This window comes from Furipterus horrens, unplaced genomic scaffold (assembly GCF_987537825.1).
Source record: "Furipterus horrens unplaced genomic scaffold, mFurHor1.1.pri manual_scaffold_3, whole genome shotgun sequence".
In the NCBI taxonomy this organism is placed as follows: domain Eukaryota; kingdom Metazoa; phylum Chordata; class Mammalia; order Chiroptera; family Furipteridae; genus Furipterus; species Furipterus horrens.
In genome coordinates, this window is record NW_028327173.1 from 154,211,731 (window position 1) to 154,230,521 (window position 18,791).

General features: G+C 36.6%; 1 protein-coding gene across 1 annotated transcript in view; it reads right to left on the reverse strand.

The window, feature by feature from the left end:
* The window catches only part of CEP152 (centrosomal protein 152), a 90,140-nt gene that overhangs the window by 6,396 nt on the left and 64,953 nt on the right, over nucleotides 1-18,791 (reverse strand). The window contains exons 19-23 of the mRNA XM_090270573.1: nucleotides 18,137-18,268; nucleotides 10,974-11,624; nucleotides 7,450-7,591; nucleotides 3,624-3,791; nucleotides 1,192-1,288 (exon numbers count right to left, since the gene is read on the reverse strand). Coding sequence (XP_090126699.1) covers nucleotides 1,192-1,288; nucleotides 3,624-3,791; nucleotides 7,450-7,591; nucleotides 10,974-11,624; nucleotides 18,137-18,268 — 1,190 coding nt within the window. The remainder of the gene's footprint in view (nucleotides 1-1,191; nucleotides 1,289-3,623; nucleotides 3,792-7,449; nucleotides 7,592-10,973; nucleotides 11,625-18,136; nucleotides 18,269-18,791) is intronic.

Consider the following 18,791-nt stretch of genomic DNA (forward strand, 5'->3'; position numbering starts at 1 on the left):
CTGAAATGTGCTTTAAAATTCACACATGAGAATCTTTATTACAATTATTTTAAAATGGAGAAAGATAAAAACTATTTTTAAAAGATTTTATTTTTTTATTTTTAGACAGGGGAAGGGAGGGAGAGAGGGAAAGAAACATCAATGTGAGAGAGAAATATCAACTGGCTGCCTCTTGCATGCCCCCAACCAGGGACCTCGCCTATAACCCAGGCATGTGCCATGACCAAGAACTGAACCAGCAACCTTTCGATTTGTGGGATGATGCCCAACCCAATGAGTCACACCAGTCAGGGCATGAAAACAATTTAAGTGTTATGGTTACTTAAATAAGTCATGGTAAATCCACATGATGAAAATTTATGCAGCAACTGAAAAGCATATTATAGAAAATCTTAATGAGATGGGGAAATATTTATCTTATAATGTTAAGTTAATAAAAGGTTACAAAACAGCTTACCCAATATTCTCAATATTTTAAAACATATGCACATGGTGTGTGTATACAAAGGAGTTTAAATGATATAAAACAATAGGTCAACAGAAGGTATCTCCCAGGGATAGGATTTTGGAAGATTTTCTTCTTTATACTTTATGCAGTAGAGTCATGCACCACTTAATGATCGGGATACATTCCAGAAAATGTGTCATTAAGCTATTTTGTCACTGTGCAGATATCATAGAGTGTATTTTTGGTCTAGCCTACTATACACCCAGGCTACCCGGTACAGCCTGCTGCTCCTAGGCCACAAGCCGGTACAGCGTGTCTCTGTACAAAACAATATGGGATTAAATCAAGCACAAGACAAAATGATACAATCAAGAAACACGGTAAGCATAAAGAGTGACACAATTATCATTATCAAGTATTGTGCACTATACATAATTGTATGTTATACTTTCATATGACTCAGCAGGTTTGTTTACACCAGCATCTCCACGAACACAGAAATAATGTGTTCCATTTCAATGGTTATGAAGTCATTAGCAAAAGGAATTTTTCTGCTCCATTATAATCTATGGGACTACTCTCATATATGAAGACTATCATTAACCAAATGCTGTTATTGGGCACAGGTCTATATAACAGTTACAATAATTGATATTCTTGGTATAAAATTACTGATATGATTAATATAAAACATTTAAAGATAATTAGAAATAAGCAATTTCTTTACAATAGTAAAAGTATACCTTGGTGGTACTTTACAAAGTGTCCTCAGTTCTTCCAGTTTACTCTTCATGTCACTGTTTTCTTCTATTAATTCTTCAACAAATTTACTGTTCTCTTCTATAAAAGAAGGTTAAAAATATTATCAACAGGTTTACATAAAGACAAATACTGAAATTAAACTATCGAATGACTTAAATTCTGACCCTGACTGACCCCTTTTATCAGCCCATTGTTTTGAGCTAAGTACCAACTTCCTTGCATTATTTCTAAGTCCACAAATTACAGAAGATATCAGCCTCAAAAAGCGCTATGTAGAATAACAATTTCATGATCATAATATGTGGTGCTAAATATTACTTATAAATAATAATCACATCCAACTGCCCCTGTCATTTTATTATATAAAACAGATATTTGGGGTTTTCATCTAATTTTATAAGAGCTACATTTTATATACATCTACAGTTGGACAAATTAACTAAGCAGTTAAGCAATCACTATGAGAACTATAATTGTTAAAATTTTTCCCCTCAAAATTCTTAAAACCCTTTTTGTCTTAAATTAATTATTATCTATCTTTAACAGACTTAGCAAGCAGTAGGTAGAAACAGACAGATTCTCTTAGTCCACAATATTTACAAAGTGTGCTATCATGCCAGACACTGTGTCAAGTGCTGGGACAGGACTTGGTCCTTGTTACCAGCAAGTCCAAAGGAGAATACAGATGATCAATAATTGCAAAGATGAATATTATAAAATTCACAGGCAGTGTGGGTAATGTCCAACAGAAGAACCTAATCAAGTCTGTGGTTGAAATTACTTCCCTGAAGAAGCAATGCATGAGGGCAAGATGTGGGGGAGTTGCCCAGGCAAGGTGACCAGAATGGGAAGACAGGTGGCTATTAAAGGGAGAGAATGTAAAGAGGACCAGAGAAAAGTCAATGAAATCCATGCCATGGCTCTATGAAAGGGTAAGAGGGCCAGGGAAAGATGAGGCTGGAGGGGCTGGAAGATGCTGGATCATAAAGGGCTTTCTAGACTGTTCAACTAAGTATTTGTAATTCATACTGAGGACCACACCCAGCCCCTGAAAGGCTTTAATAAGAGAGTATGATGATCTAGTCTACTTTTTTAAAAGGCTGCTCTAGCTGCCTGATGGAGAATAGATAGGAGGGATAAAAGTGGAAGCAGAGAGACTGAGGAAGTGACTCTTGTTGTCCAGGAAAGCAGTAAAGGCAAAGGTAGAAGAAAACAAAGTAAATCTACCCATCTGGTCTTTTACGGATGATGCAATTATTTGGGACTAAAAGATTCAGTCTTTCATTCATTCAAACATTTACTATTGTCTGGTATGTAGTGGGCACCATGACAACAATGGTGGATAACATAAAACATTCCTTATCCTCAGGAAACTTACAGGTTGGAAAGGGTATCAGTCAAGTAACCACAAAATTAAATACAGAATGGTGATAGAGGAGGAGCTAGGGGCTATGGGGCCACACAGGAGAGACCCACCTAACCCAGACTAGGGAAAACCAAGGAGGGCTCTGCAGATAAGCCATCTTCTCAGCTGAGTCTTAAAGGAGGAGGAAGAGTTAGGCAAAAAGGAATGAGAGGGTACAATGTAGGACAGAGTGACATCGTCATATGTACGATCTAGAGTGAAGAAAATTCCCAACCAGTTCAGGAATCCGAACTGTTTCAAATGTAAAGAGCACAGAACATGGGATATAAGTGAACAGTGAAAAGTAAGAGGGGGCACCCTCATAAACCCAGTAGCTTATTGCCTTCTTACAAGGGCAATAGAAAACAGCAGACACCCGTTTTAACATTTCCCTGAAAACGTTGTGGAAAATTGACTGGAAGGAGGCCAGATCAGACCCATATGCCTTTGTTCATGTCTTTTCCCTCCACCTAGAAAGCTGTTCTCTTTGGCAAAGACCTACATCTTTCAAGCTTAGTCAAGCGTTACTTAACTCTATTAGGAGGAAGAGCTAATTAACATATTTTCTTCCAAGTTTACACAAACATACTGCTGGTAGCACTTAATGCTGCAATTATTTATTGATCTGTTTTTATTTCTCCTCACTTGATAATAGCTTCTTGAAGAAAAAGAACAGTCTTGCACCTCTCCATTAGAACTAGAATTCTGTCTAACGTATTTACCGTGGGATCCCAAGTGCCTAGAACACTGCTTGACATATGTTGGGCACTCAGTAGCTGTTCAATCAAAAAGGAAGAAAGGAATGTGTGGCCTTTTCATCAGCGCTCCAATTGTCCTTTTCCTCTTTTGGGTTCAATAATAATTTGCTTAGTAAAAATAAGGTCCAAATTGGTTTACATTAATCCCCAAAGAGAATCAGTGCCTCCATTAACTGAATTGTCACATTTGAACATTTCAACAAGGATTAAAGAGCTTTATGCTGGTAGCAGTGCTACATTAAATGCTAACCTCCAACTTTTTCCACTACAGCTTTGTGCTTCCTTTCTAGATGCTGAAGATGCCCACAGCATTTCTCCAGTTTTCTTTTGAGGTCTTGACATTCCTGCTTTGCCTTTTCAAGTTCTTGGAAGCAGTGTCCACAGCATGAATCTTTAATTTCAAGGATCTTTTTCTTATCTGCAAAAATTAAATGGCAGAAAACCATTATAACAATTTAGAATAAGAAATAGAAGGAAGGAAGAAAGGAAGGCCAGATGACGTAACTAAAGGCTACAATGCAACTGGAGAAAGAATGATGCATAAGAGAGAGACCTGGGTTTAAATCCCAGTTCCACTATTTACTGGCTGTGTGACTCAGAGTATACTACTTAACCTCTCTGAGACTTAGTATTTTAATATGTAAAATTGAATAATACCATCAATTTTAAGTTGTTATGAAAAATAATGCTCACACGTTAGTATTGAATACCATTCCCCACTAAAAGGAACCTGGGATCTTCAAGAAATGGCTGATTCCAGTAATGAGATAAGGTATATATAAAATGAGATTAGAGTATTTTGCTATGCCAGAAAGTAAGAAATTACTCAAAATATATAGACATGTCAAAGGACACAGGAGTTTAAAGAGACTAGACTAGCTGAAACTAAGGCAATTTGAAACTTATTAAGCATAGTAATAAATTCATGAGTCATACCAATAATCCTACTAATAATGAGATAGATGGATGGATGGATGGATGGATAGGTATGCAAGTTGGTAAGTAGGTAGATGGACAAGCAGATAAATAAACAAATAGATAAATAAATAACCACACACACAAAAAAAAACTGGAGGAGAGGATTCTCGATTATAACAACATGCCAAGTATCAACTGGCAAAAGTGGAGGGAGGTCTGGAGTTGGAAAAATTATAATTTTGCAACCACCATAGTAAAGATTGGATCAGGTAAGCACCATTAATAATTAATAAATGTAAGAAGAATATTTTCATGACCTTAAAAGTGTCTCCCCATAGACTGCTTATTAGTTGCAAAAGGGTGGGGAACCCAGTGAAGACAGCTTAAAAACACCTTGACCAGGTGCTCAAATGAACCTCACCAATAAAAGACACCACCCACCTCCAGATGTAATAATATCACCCATGTAGTGCTACAGCCAAGAAAACACAGTCTGAATCTAATCATGAAGAAACATCAGACAAATCCAAAATGAGGAAAGTTCTGTTAAAAGCCTTTGCAGGGGATGCGGGGGGATGATGGAGAGAGTGGAGAAAATGTCTCTCAAAAATGTCAATGTCATAAAAGACTAAGAGAAGTTGTGGAAATATTCTAATATTCCAGATAAAAGAAAATTCAAAGCACCATGACATCTAACCACAATGCCTGACCTCTAGAGGGGTTAAAAATGCTATAAAAGACATTACTGGGTCAATTGACATAATTAGAATACAAACAGTAGACTGATACAATATTTTCATCTAATTTTAAATTTACTGTATACTAAGCTTACACAAGAAAAATCTTTCTTTCTTTGGTTTGAAAACACACACTGAAGTATTTAAAAATAAAAGGGCACAATGTGTATAACTTACACAAATGGTGCAGGAAAAAATGAAAGAGTCTCACATCTACATTCACATAGAAGAACAGAAAAATGGGCAAAACATTAGCAATAGGTGTTTCTAGGTAAGGGTATATGAGTGCTCTTTGCAACTATTTTTATTTTTGCAACTTTTCTGTGAGTTTAAAATTATTTCCAAATGAAAAAAATAATTCAAAACTGTCAGGAGGTGTAAATTTATAAAAATTGTTTGGCACAGTACGTGGCATACAGCAAGTATGCAATAATCACTGTTGCTATTAGTAATATGTAGCATTTATAAAATTTAAGTAACATATAAAAATGATACAAAGATGGATTATTGCTATTAATATAACTAACATGATAATACAGTAGAAATGCGAACTGGCACAGGCTCAGAGGTCAATATCCAGTATGTTGATGTAAAATCACTGGTCCAGCAATATTATTCTTAGCTCTCGCCTGACTTTTTAGTTTCATTTAAATAGTGTCACTTATGTTCATGAGCATTGAAGAATTAATAAAGCATCACTTTGGTACCATACACTGCCTTTATATTCTTCACTTAACATACTCCTGTAAAACTAAACAGCAGGCAAATGCCCATTAACAAGAAAATAGATAAATTATTACATATTCTTATAATGGAATACTATACAGCAATGAAAATGAATGAACTAGAACTACACGCATTAACACTGACAAATCTTAAAAGCTTGATATTAAGTAAAAAAAAGCAAGTTACCAAGATTACAACAAGCATCAAACCATTTTTACAATGTTAAAAGACACACAAAATAGAACAACAGCAGTGAAACACACAGCAGCCTTTAACAGTACTGGGAATGTTCTGTTTCTTAAGTCTGACAGTGGGTTCCTAGCTGTTAGCTTTCATAATTTACATAAGCATTACATGTATTTTTTCTTTGTGTCAAGAATTTCATAATTAATGTTTTAACTAATTTTTAAAATAATGAGATTTTAGAAGAATATAACCAGACAACAGTGGCACTCCTTGTAGGATTACAAAGGATTTTATGTCTTACTATACATTTTGGATTATTTAATCTTTTCTAATGAATTTGTTAGTGTGTTTGTTTGTAGGGGAAAAAAGGCTGAAAAAATATATATCCTGTTATAGTCTCATTTGACTTAGTTCAAAACATTTCTTTCATATTGGCAGGATTTCCCAAAGCCAAATATTATCTAAAACTACCCCTTTCACAAAACAAAATATGATTCTCAGTAAAAAGCAAGATACCAATTAAGGTGGTATTACCATGCATCTAGTTAGCAATTAGATATTCTCAGCCACCTAGAAGAGAGAAGTAAGGGAAAGGGGTCTAAGAACAAGGAGAAAAATAACTGTCAACTGATTTCTTAGGAAAGACAGAGGTTCTCACAGATTCTGGTAATATTGTCTACTGAATTAGAAACGAGTGAAAATGAAGGGTATCGGCATAGTGCCTGTGATTTGCTCTGGCAATTCTTAGTTCTTTTCAAGTTACAAATAGAGTGTGTATGTGTTTGTATGCAGGCAGAAGAAGCAGGCTGCTAGAGAATGAGAGCTAATAAAAGATGTGCCAATTCCTAGCTCAAGTATCTCAGTGAGCAGGAATCTCAGCCCTATAGTCCTCAGTGGACTCTGAATACCACAAGGGGCTGCAGTACCGCCCACATTCTTTTCCACAATGATAGCTCTAAGTCATTAAAGAAAAATTAAACTGTTAATTCATCAAATATTCAAGGGACACAAACTATGTGCCATTCACTGTGCCACATGTGGGGAGGAAGAGATAAAAACACTGCCCCCGCCCTCAAGAAACTCACAAATAAATCAGAAAACCCCTAATACACTTCAGAAACATTTCCAATTAAAAAGAAAAAGTTAAAATAAACCCATAATTTGAATTAAAAAGTCTCAGCTATTTGGCAATTCTCTTATGTTAAACCTTGACCTCTCAATAAAGCCAGGGAATAAAAACAGGACTGCTCTATTAAAATTCTCATTATTATCCTCCTAATCAGAATCACTTCTGAATGGAGCAAAGGCCGTGAAATGATAGAAGAGGACCTAAAGCAACCATGTCTTCTAAATGCAAAATGACTTCTAGGGGGAGGACACACATTGAGTAGGACTAAATGTTTGCTCAAAAACTATGACACACCTTTGATCCCCTATTATCTTCATAGCCACCCTCCAGAACTGTGGTTATGAATGTCACAAAGATCAGTAGGAATCAAACCCCATTACCAGCTTCTGCTTCTGTTTCTTGCGAGTCTGAGGTCTGAGCATGGGGTCCAGAAGTGGGTGCAGGAAGGGCGCCCGGAGCTCCGGGGTCTCTTCTGCCAGTGACGCCGGTGGCAGTGTCCTTACAGACCTCGGCCATATTGCTCTGAAACGGAATATCATCATCATTAATGCCTAGTATCAGAAACATTTTTTTTAAAAAAACACTGCCTGAAAAAAAGAACCTGCCTGAAATGTCACCAATATTTTTCTTATGGTGTTAATGTGATGATACTGTCATTACTTGCCCTGGCTGGTTTAGCTCAGTGGATTGAGCGTCGGCCTGCGAGCTAAGTGTCGCTGGTTCGATCTTCCAGTCTGGGTACATCAGAGAAGGAAAACTCTGACTCCAAAAAACCTCCGCTGCCTTGCGGTATACCTCTTCAGGGGAAAGGCTAAGGGAGTAAACCCCGACAGAAAATCCGGAGCCGGAGTCCCTAAGGCGGTTTGACGTTGTAGTCAACACCGGCAACTCCTGCGGCGCACCTGAAGCCAAGCTGTATTGACTCCGTCTTTCCCTTGGACCCTTCAGCTGCGAAGAGAGGGGGGGTCTGCTGCATGGGCAACAGCAGACCCTCCATGTTACCCTGCCCAGGCTTTGTAGCTTCAGCGTCATCGCAAGATGTCGATTCGGCACGGGAGGAGACAGATACCATGTCACTCCCGAGTCGGACTGCACAGCCATTCTCGGCGGTGCAGATAGACTCTTAAGAAGCTACACCATCGTCTCTCGAGACGGACGGTTGCCGACGACAACGACGACTGTCATTACTATGAACTACTCTGTGATGACCATGTTTTCCAAATTAGAACATTCTCTGGCAGAGGGCTGGTGGCCAGCTATGAGACAAAAGATATATATATATATATGAATTTAAGGTATTTTAATAGTTTCACTGCAGCAGGAATCAAATTCATTAGAAACTGTAATACCAATCTTTTGCCTTCCATGAATTGAAAGTAACAACAGTAATTGAAAAAAAAATTTTTAACTTACATTGTATGCTGTATGTTTCTAAGTTACCTTAATATACCTGCCGCTTTGAAAGGAAGACCAGGTGAATTCCAATGTTAGAGAGAGAGACTGAGGCTCATCTAAGTTACAAAACATCTGGCACACGACCATTTCTTCACTAACAGGTATTGAACACTTTCTGCAGCCTGCTCCCTGTTACAAGCAATAGAGCCACTAAACTAATTAATGGTGAGACATTCTTCTAAGGCGAGATTTTCAGATTTTGGACAACTACTAAATCCCAAAGAATGACCATGAGAGGGCTGGCTTGCTTAAGTACTTAAAATACATTATATATTTATGCTTGATTCTAGAAGCCTTGATTCTGATTATGAAAAACTTGTTTAACTGACTGTCGGGAAACCTACCTACGATGCCCAACAAAAGCAGAAATCAGCAGTTAAAGAGAAAAGGCAAATTCTGAGGATACAAGAGGACATGGATGGGAAATAAAAGCGGAGTCCAAAGGCAGTCAGTGTTCCCAGTGCCTCCTCAAAACTGGGGAAAAGCTAAGACAACAAAAAAGGTGGGAAGCAGCAATCTTTCTGTCTCAGCTTTGAGTGGACTTTGGTGGTAAGAAAAGACAGAATGCACATCCTTAAGTTTTGTTTGAAAATTTTCTTCCAATTGATATTTCCCTTTTCTTTTATCCATTATGAACTGTTGAATTATATATTTTGATAATGCATTCACTTCCTTGAACACTTGACTTTTAATCCATTTTATCCTTTCCATTTTAAAAAACTTCTGATCATCTAAGTTATTTTAACAAGACTTTTTAATGTATATTGATCAGTTTTCATGTTATGAACAGTTATAAAAACTATAAACTTAATAAATCACCAGTCACAGCCCTTCACTTTTATGGCACCGATATTGCAAATTTAAATCATTCTTTTACCTCAAGGTTCTGAGATGAGTTAGCTTTAAAACAGCAAACATCAAGTATTAGTATATGACGAATGCCAGATTAGGCATTTCAAAGTCACTCTTTTCTCAGGAATGGAATCTGATCCCACCCAACTAAAGCCGCAAGAGTCTAAGTTCTTAGCCAAATTACGTGATTCTGTCTCCATAGACATGTAAGTCACATTAAGTTATACAAATGATCTTATACTGTTTGCACAATTATAAGCCCTACTAAGGCACCCCAAATTTGATTACATATTAATGGTAGGAGAAAGGTGCTATATTTTCTTGGTTTTTATAGCAGAGATCGCTTTTTCAGGAAAGCAAACTTGAAAGCATATATAATATGATTTTCCCATCACTTCTCATCATTAAAAACACCTATAGATAATTTTTATTTTAATAATCTATTTTCCCCAAAATTCTCAATAAAGTATTACAAGCAGTATTCATGAGAAGTAGCTCACACAATTATTCTTAAATTGAAAGCAACTACTAAGTAGTAACATCTTTGTAAAATCAAGAATTTAAAATATTAACTGGAGTGAAATAGTATGAGATGGACTAATCTTTCAGATCCCTTCAGCTCTAAAATTCTGGGATGCAGAAAGGCCAAGTTGCATCATGTGTATCCTTCCAAAACCCAGGGAATGAGACAAAACCCAAGGGATTCGTACTTTCTTTTTCTGATGACCGACACTATATGACTACCCAAGGTAATAAGTTAGTTATCCCCACATATGGGACTAGACTCAGATTTTTTCCTATCTCATAACTCTTTCCAGGAGGTATTAATAGCAAATGCTCAATCCCTGCCTTAAAAATCTTTAATCATTCTGTTATTTCAACTCTTCTACCAAACAAACTTTATAATACTGGCATTGTTTTTCCTTCCTCTAATTCCAAATGTTAAAATCGGCTAAATCACAATACCTAGAATATCATTCTGGATTTTTCACACATACCTAATTTCCTTACTCAGACAGGAGCAAGACTTTGACTTTATCAACGATTCCACACAAACTAAAAGCTGATGTCAGAAAGTACTTACACAACTAAAAGAATATAATTAATTCATTATACATGCATTTATATAGTACACGAACTGTGTGAGTCATACTTCTGTTTGCTTGTTTCTACATCAATATTCTTTGTACTTGGTTGGCATTTTGCTACATGATACATAAATTTCTTGAGAGCAAGAAAGCCAGTTTAATATGATGCATATTTCTTGAATTCCCAAGAAACAAAATAGGAATGAGAGTCATTCAGTTTCTGAAATCTTGGGCCCTTACAATGTATAACATATTTGGGGCAGCGGGGTGGGGATCATGTCCATGGGGTAAAAGCTTTGCCTCATATTTATGGCACCATGAAGAAGTAATTTTTTTGGCAAAACAAACAAACAAAAAAATAATCCATTGTACTTGCCACAAGAAACTTGTTTAAATCGCTGGTTTAAAACACACACACACACACACGTCATGTCTATTAAACAGTAAAATTAAAGGAAAAATACCATATGCAACTTCTATAGTGATCCTTTCACTTCTCAGGAACATACCTTTTCCCATTCTGGGTCGACATTTTCTTTAAGTAGGGAGAGTATATCTTGAAATGCTTTCTGAATGCAGGCCTTTAATTTTTCAAAATATTGCACAGACACCCATTTTGAAGAACAAGTCGATATCAGGTCCGAAAGTTGCTTGTTCTCTGAACCACTGACATGCCCCTTTTGTGTATCCTCTATAAGAAGTTCAAGGACATTTAGAATGTCTTCCTCGTACTGATGGATTTCCAGTTGGATCCTCCTGGCTTCCTGCATAGTCCACTCTCTGTGACTCTGGTCTAGACATGTTTGTAATTCTGTCTCCTTCTGAAGAAGCAGTTCAGTTTTTTGTTTCAGAAAGTCTTCTTTAGCAGCCGCAAGCACCTCATTAATTTTATTTCGATGATCATCTAAAAATTGCCGGTAATCTTGCTCATTTTGTTCTTGAATTTTGTGAATTTCTTCCTGCTTTTCTTTGTTCCATTCACTCCGGGCCTTAGCCAACTCAGCCCTAACAACCACAGGGACTTCCTCGTCCTTTAGTTCTAGCTCTTTCTGAAGAGAATGAATCTTCTCTTCCAATTCCTTTCCAGGTATTACATTTTTCTTCATATTTTCAAGCTCACTTCTCCATTTCTCTTTAGCTTCAGAAACAGCAAACGATATCTAAAGGACATAACAATGTACATTTAATTCTCAATAATAAAAAATTAAACTAAAGTAACTATTTGGTTTAAATCACTTAATAAGAGATTTAAAATCAAAATTAAAGGGAAACAGTGAATTTAGCTAAGACATTATTCCTAAAATACTCTTACACTATACTTAAGAATCTTTTCCTTCATTGTAAATCACCTAACATTTTATCTTATGGTAAAAACTACTAGCGTTCCCCTTAGATCAGGAACAAGACAAGGATGTCCACTTTCACCATTTTATTCAACATAGTACTGAAAGTGCTAGTCATAGCAGTTAGACAAGAAGGAGAAATAAAATGTGTCCAAAATGGGAAGAAGGAAGTAAAAGTGTCATTTGCAGACAACATAATACTGTATGTAGAAAACCCTACAGACTCCACCAAAAAACTATTAAGCCTAATAAATGAAATTTGGCAAAGTTGTGGGATAAAGAAATAATCAGAAGTCAATGGCATTTTTATACACCAGTAATGAACTATTAGAAAGAGAAACTAAGAAAACAATCCCATTCACTATTTTTTTGCAACAACAAAAAATGGTATCTAGGAATGAATTTAACCAAGGAGGTAAAAGACCTGTACTCAGAAAACTAAAGGACACTGAAGAAAGAAACTGAGGAAGATACAAATAAATGGAACAGTGTTCATGGTTTCAAAGAATCAACATTATTAAAAAGTCCTACTACTCAAAGCAAACTATAGATTCAATGCAATTCCTATTAAAATACCAATGGCACGTTTCACAGATCTAGAACAAATATTCCAAAAATCTGCCCTGGCTGGTGTGGCTCAGTGGATTGAGTGCCAGCCTGAGAACCAAAGGGTTGCCAGTTCTATTCCTAGTCAGGACATATTCCTGGGTTGCAGGCCAGGTCCCCAGTTGGGGGTGCGCCAAAGGCAACCAAACATTGATGTTTCTTTCTATCTCTTTCTCCCTCCCTTCCCCTTTCTCTAAAAATAAATAAATAAAATCTTTAAAATATATATTCCAACAATTTATATGAAATCAAAAAAGACCCTGAATAGCATCAACAATCTTGAGAAAGAAGAACAAGTTGGGGGTATCACAATATCTGATTATCAATCTATACTATAAGGCCACTATAACCAAAATAATCTAGTACTGGCATGAGAGCATTGTGTGGCACATTTACACAATGGAATAAAACAGGGAGCCCAAAAGTGAACCCACACCTTTATGGTCAATTAATATTTGACAAAGGAGGCAAGAGTGTACAATGGAGTAAGGACTGTCTCTTCAATAAATGGTGTTGGGAAAACTGGTCTGGTACATGCAAAAAAAATGAAACTAGACCATCAAATTACACAATACACTAGAATGAACTCAGAATGGATAAAAGACTTAAATATAAGTTGCAACACCATAAAAATCCTAGAGGAAAACACAGGCAATAAAATTTCAGATACCTCAGGTAGCAATATTTTTGCCTATGTATCTACTAGGGCAAAGAAAAAAAGGAAAAACAAAAACAAATGTACTCAGAAAACTACAGAACTACATCAAATTAAAAAGCTTCTGCACAGCTAAGGAAACTGTCATCAAAATAAAAAGGGAATCACTGTATGGGAGAACATATTTGCCAATGATATTAATTTCCAAAATATATAAAGAATTCATCATACAACCCAACACCAGGAAGATAAACAACCCAATTTAAAAATAGGCAAATGGCCTGAACAGACACTTCTCCAAGGAGGACATACAGAGGGCCCAGAGATATATGAAAGGATGCTCAACATCGCTAGCCATTAGAGATGCAAATTAAAACCACAATGAGATACCTCACATGCGTCAGAATGGCCATCATTAACAAATCAACAAACAACAAGTGCTGGCGAGGATGTGGAAAAAGGGGAACCCTAGTGCACTGTTGGTGGGAATGCAGACTGGTGCAGCCACTATGGAAAACAGTATGGAGTTTCCTCAAAAAACTAATAATGGAACTGCCTTCCACTGCTGGGAACATACCCAAAGAATCCTGAAACACCTACTCAAAAGAATATGTGCACCCCATGTCCATAGCAATACTATTTACAATAGCCAGGAGTTAAAAACAACCTAAGTGCCCATCAATAGATGAGTGGATAAAAAAAATCTGTGGCACACTTACATAATGGAATGCTACGCAGCAGAAAAAGAAATTCCTATATTTTGCAACAGCATGGATGAATCTGGAGACTATCATGCTACATGAAATAAGCCAGTCAGTGAAAGACAAATACCATATGATTTTACTTATATGTGGGATCTAATGAACAAAAAGACATAGAACAGACTGACAACTACGAGAAGGTAGAAGGCAGTGGGGACTGGTTGAAAGTAGGTGTAGGAATTAGCCAAAGAACAGATATGCATGACAGTGAGGACTGCCTGAGGGAGTGAGCGGGGGCTGAGTATAAGGAGCCAGAGTGGGAAAAATTGGGAGAACTGTAATAGCATAAATAATAAAATATTTTTAAAACAAATGAAAAAACAAAATATCAGTTTCTTGATGAAGAACTAGAAATTGAAATTTAAAAAATATGTAATTATATTTTAATTATTCAAAACCAATTTTATAAAAAAAATCCATATTAGTTTTTTTAAACAGAAGCAGTCTCAAATTTTACCTAAGCCCCCCAAACAAATTAAGTATCTTTCACAAAAAACAAAAGCAGCCTCATAAGGAAATCTTGCTATTATTTAGGAATATAAGATATCTGCATAATTACTTGCTCATAAACATACATGTATTTTAATGCATTTCTAATGGTTAGAACAGTTCATTAAATAACAATATCAAACAGAAAATGTCACTTTTTCCCTTAATATAATTTTCTTTTATAACAGAACAGAAATATTAGATAGTAGAAAATAAGAGTATGTAACCAAAAAGTAACAGGCTCTAGCTTAATCCTGTTTATACGTGGAGGATCTGGAGACCAAGGGCTGTGGGATCTCAGGAATTAACAACTTTGAGACCCCAGGTCCATCCTTCAGTTTTTTGAGCCTTAGGTTCCTCATCAATAAAATTGGGATTATTACCATGCCCACCTGAGAGTTATCTTAGGATTAAATGACAAGGAGATGAGCCATTTAAAGCACTTAGCTCAGAGTGTGGCAAACTTAAGGTCTCAATAATGATATATAGTTATTATTGCTTTTGGTTTCTTGGCCTTGGAAAAGTCAATTTCTTTAGCATTTTAGTGTCTTCCTATATAATGAGCAAACTGGATAATGACCTTTAGTTCCTTTTACTTCTAATATTCCCTGGCTGAATCCAAAGAAGTCATCAGAATGCAACAGTGTGAAAAGAAGAACTGGGCAACTCCAAAGGCTTGGCCTGGACAGTGGTAACTATATATACTATTTATATGCACTGAATGTTGAGATAGAATATCTGCTTACTAAATGTTCTATTACATAATGATAGGAAACATCTTCACCAATACAGATTTATAAACACGTTATATACCTTTATTCAATAGTATGTGCTCCTAAATAGTTGCACATAAGAAAAAGTGTCTGAAGTAAGTTCATTTTAATTTTACTGAAGGACCCTACTATCTAAGATGAACTTTACAAAGGAATTCACAGTAAAATTCTTTGGCTACCAGAAGAATAATTCAGTAGTGCATGAAACATGTTTAAAGAATGCTTCAGAGAAAAGAGTTCATGTTGCAATGGATGCCTGGAAGTCATTGCTAGGTGACTTGGGTGGCGGTGGTGATCCTACAGAATTTGGATGGATAGCTCACCCGGCCTCACTGAAAGCGCACGTTCTCTGACATGAAGTCTCACAAGGACACTGACAGCATTTACTGACTCAGTGGTTCCCAACTTTGCTGCACATGAGAATCATCTGGTGCCTGGGCCACACTCTGTTATCAATCAAAACAAAGTCTGGGAGTGGGAGCCAGAAAACAGTATTTTTTTTTTTAAAGATCCTCAAGTTTTTCCAATGTGCAGCGAAGTTTGGGAACCGCCAAACTAACCTGACTACTTACGGACTTTAAAAATTGGCCTTAAATTTCCACAGGCTTGATGATCACTCTAATCCTGCAAGAACTCTACAGCCAATGCTATGAAATTGGACCTTGCCCACTTCCTTTGGTTTGAGCACTGATGCCCAACATACTAACATGTTTTGTGGCTGAAAAATTATCTAGAATAGTGTGACTCTCACCCATGTGTGGTCCAAAGACTGGCAGGGTTACATCACCTAGGAGCCTGTCAGAAATGCAAATTCTCAGGACTCGCTCCAGACCCACCAAATCACAATTTTCAGGAGCAAAGGCCAAGAATCTGATTTAACAAACCCTCCAGGTGATTCTTAAGCCTGCTCAAGTTTGATAAACAACATATTGTCCTGTTTCTGTATTTCTGCACAGCTCAGGCCCTCTGTGTTCTTTCCCTTAAAGACAATTTATTTATTTATTTATTTTTAGAAAAAGGGGAAGGCATGGAGAAAGAGAGGGAGAGAAACACCAATGTGTGGTTGCCTCTTGTGTACTTCCAATCATGGACCTCGCCCACAACCCAGGCATGTGCCCTGACTGGGAATCAAACAGGCGACCTATGGTTCGCAGGCCGGCACTCAAGTCTACTGAGCCACAACCGCCAGGGCTATGTTCTTAAGGAATGATCTCTTGCCTATTTCCTAGGCTCTACCCAACTTTATTACTCTTCTTGACTTCTCAGCTCTGAGACATATCTGCATACCATAATATTATTTCCTCTTTCTCTCTCCCTCCTAAATTTCCTTTTGAACTGTTTCAACACACTAAAAAGAATAGAGAATAATAAAATAAACACCCAGGTACTGCCACATAACTTTAAAATATATTAAAATTATTTTTATTTATGTTGAATTATTTCCTAAAGTAATTTGAGGAATATGAACACAATATATGAATCCTTTATAATGTCTGTTATGCACATTATTTTCCAAAATGGTTGTGACACTGGGAGAGTAGTATATGCTTGACACTATAATCTATTATGTTTTGTGTATGACAATTAAGAAGAGAGGATTTGTACACATGGCACAAAATGGCACCTTAACTTTGATTTAGTTTGCATCTCTCTCTAATCTGGTAGATATGAATGTTTTTCCATTGGTTTTTTGCTGTTTGGAATTTTCATGAAGATTATTTGTTCATATCTTTGGCACACTTACTTACAGATGTTTGTTTTTCTTATCATATGTTAGTATTAATGTCTCTCATATTTGATTTATTTATTTTTCTTATTTTATCATCCTCTTTTGCTATTTTATTATAAAAATGTTTTAAATATTTGTACATATTTTATCCTATTACTTTATCTTTCCTACTGTGTCTGTTGCCTCAAAATGTATTATCATACAGATCTGAAGTATTTGATTTAATTTTTAAAAATAATTCCTTAACCTAAATTTTATTGTGATGTAGGGTGTAGGTAAACTTAATTTTTCCAAAGTGTTATCATAAGAGTAGTTATTATAATATTATTTATCATTCTGTTGTTTTGAAATAATTGAGTTTTTTTAAATAACTTATTTATTTGTTTGTTTATTTATTTTTAGAGAGAGGGGAAAGGAGGAAGAGAGGGAGACAAACATCACTGTGTGGTTGCCTCTCACTCGCACCCCCAACTGGGGACCTGACGTGCAACCTAGTCATGTGCCCTGACTGGGAATCGAACCAGCAACACTGGGTTCGCAGGCCGACACTCAGTCCACTGAGCCACAGCAGCCAGGGCTTAATTATTGAGTTTTTATGCATAGCTGGGCCTAACTCTGAAGTCTGTATTTTACTGAATGAAAAAGCATTTTATATTTGGACTCTATACTGTCTGAATCGTTGCTTTCCAGTATATTCTGTGCTAGGGCTGGACTACTATTAATTTTCTAAAAGATTAAAAAGAAATCTTTAATCCTTTTAGTTTTTCCAAATAAATTTTAGCATCATTGTGTCAAATTTCATAATTATGTTCAGTTTGATGGCATTTTGATTAGAATTTATTTATGCTAGCAAATTAAGTTGGGAGAATACAAAATGATTACAGTCAAGGAACATGACGTCTCTGGAAAAGAGAGTTGGGCTGGGTATTTACAAAGGAGAATATGTTATAAGACTACTGACAGCGCAAAAGCAATCTTTAAGATTACAGTGAAAGAACACTGTATAGCTAATAAACAGGGAAACACCTGTCCTCAATCTCTCCTAAAGAACTGGCAAGACAGAATAAAATTTAGTTTCACAGTTAAAATTATCTTTCTGATTATCCAAGTTTCAAGATCCTAAAATATATTTTCCCTCTCTGAACAACTTGATGACGATGAGAACAGGCACCGCTAAGCAAGGCTCTGAGCTAATACATAACTTTCATTATCGTATTTAATCCTTCAACAACCCTGGAGCAGATACTAACTCCCAGGATGAGAGAAGAGAGCCACAGAGGAGACCTCCTAAAGCCTCTTTCCAGGAGAGCGCATACCCGTTTGGCCACAGAGATCTCTTGCTGTTCCTCCCACCTCTTGTGTTCTGCCCTTACACGGGCTTTATACTCTGCAAGCTCAGGCAGTTCTTCCAGCCATCGATGACGAGCATTTTGCACAGCTGTTTCTACCTGCAGGACATTGCAACAGAAAGGGGTAAAGAAAAGTATAAAACTTCAAAAGGATCCCATTTGCAAAAAGCAACTATGACGTCATGTGTATTTTGCATTGCATTGCACTGCATCACAGTTATAACTGACTTCAAGTACCTCGCCTTACCCCAAACAATAGATGCTGATACTTCTGCTCTAAACTTCCCATATGGTCCCATGTAAATGCCACAGAAGGAGGGCTGCTTGGTGCCAGCTGCTGCCCAACTGGTACACCCACCACCTCCTCCATCCTCACGCCCTACATATACACACATGCACTCACACACCTGCATGCATGTGTGCAAGCACCAATAGAGTTTGGAGGCTTACACCTGGCAAATTTCCCTGCTATCAAAAATGAGTCTGTGACTAAAGAATACAGGTAATACATCAATTCAGGCAAAATTTAAGACTTGATGAATTATAAGGGTGATCTGCTTGTAAATCTGTTATAAGTTTCCACAAGATCATTTATTAAATAATCATTCCTTATTCTCGTTTT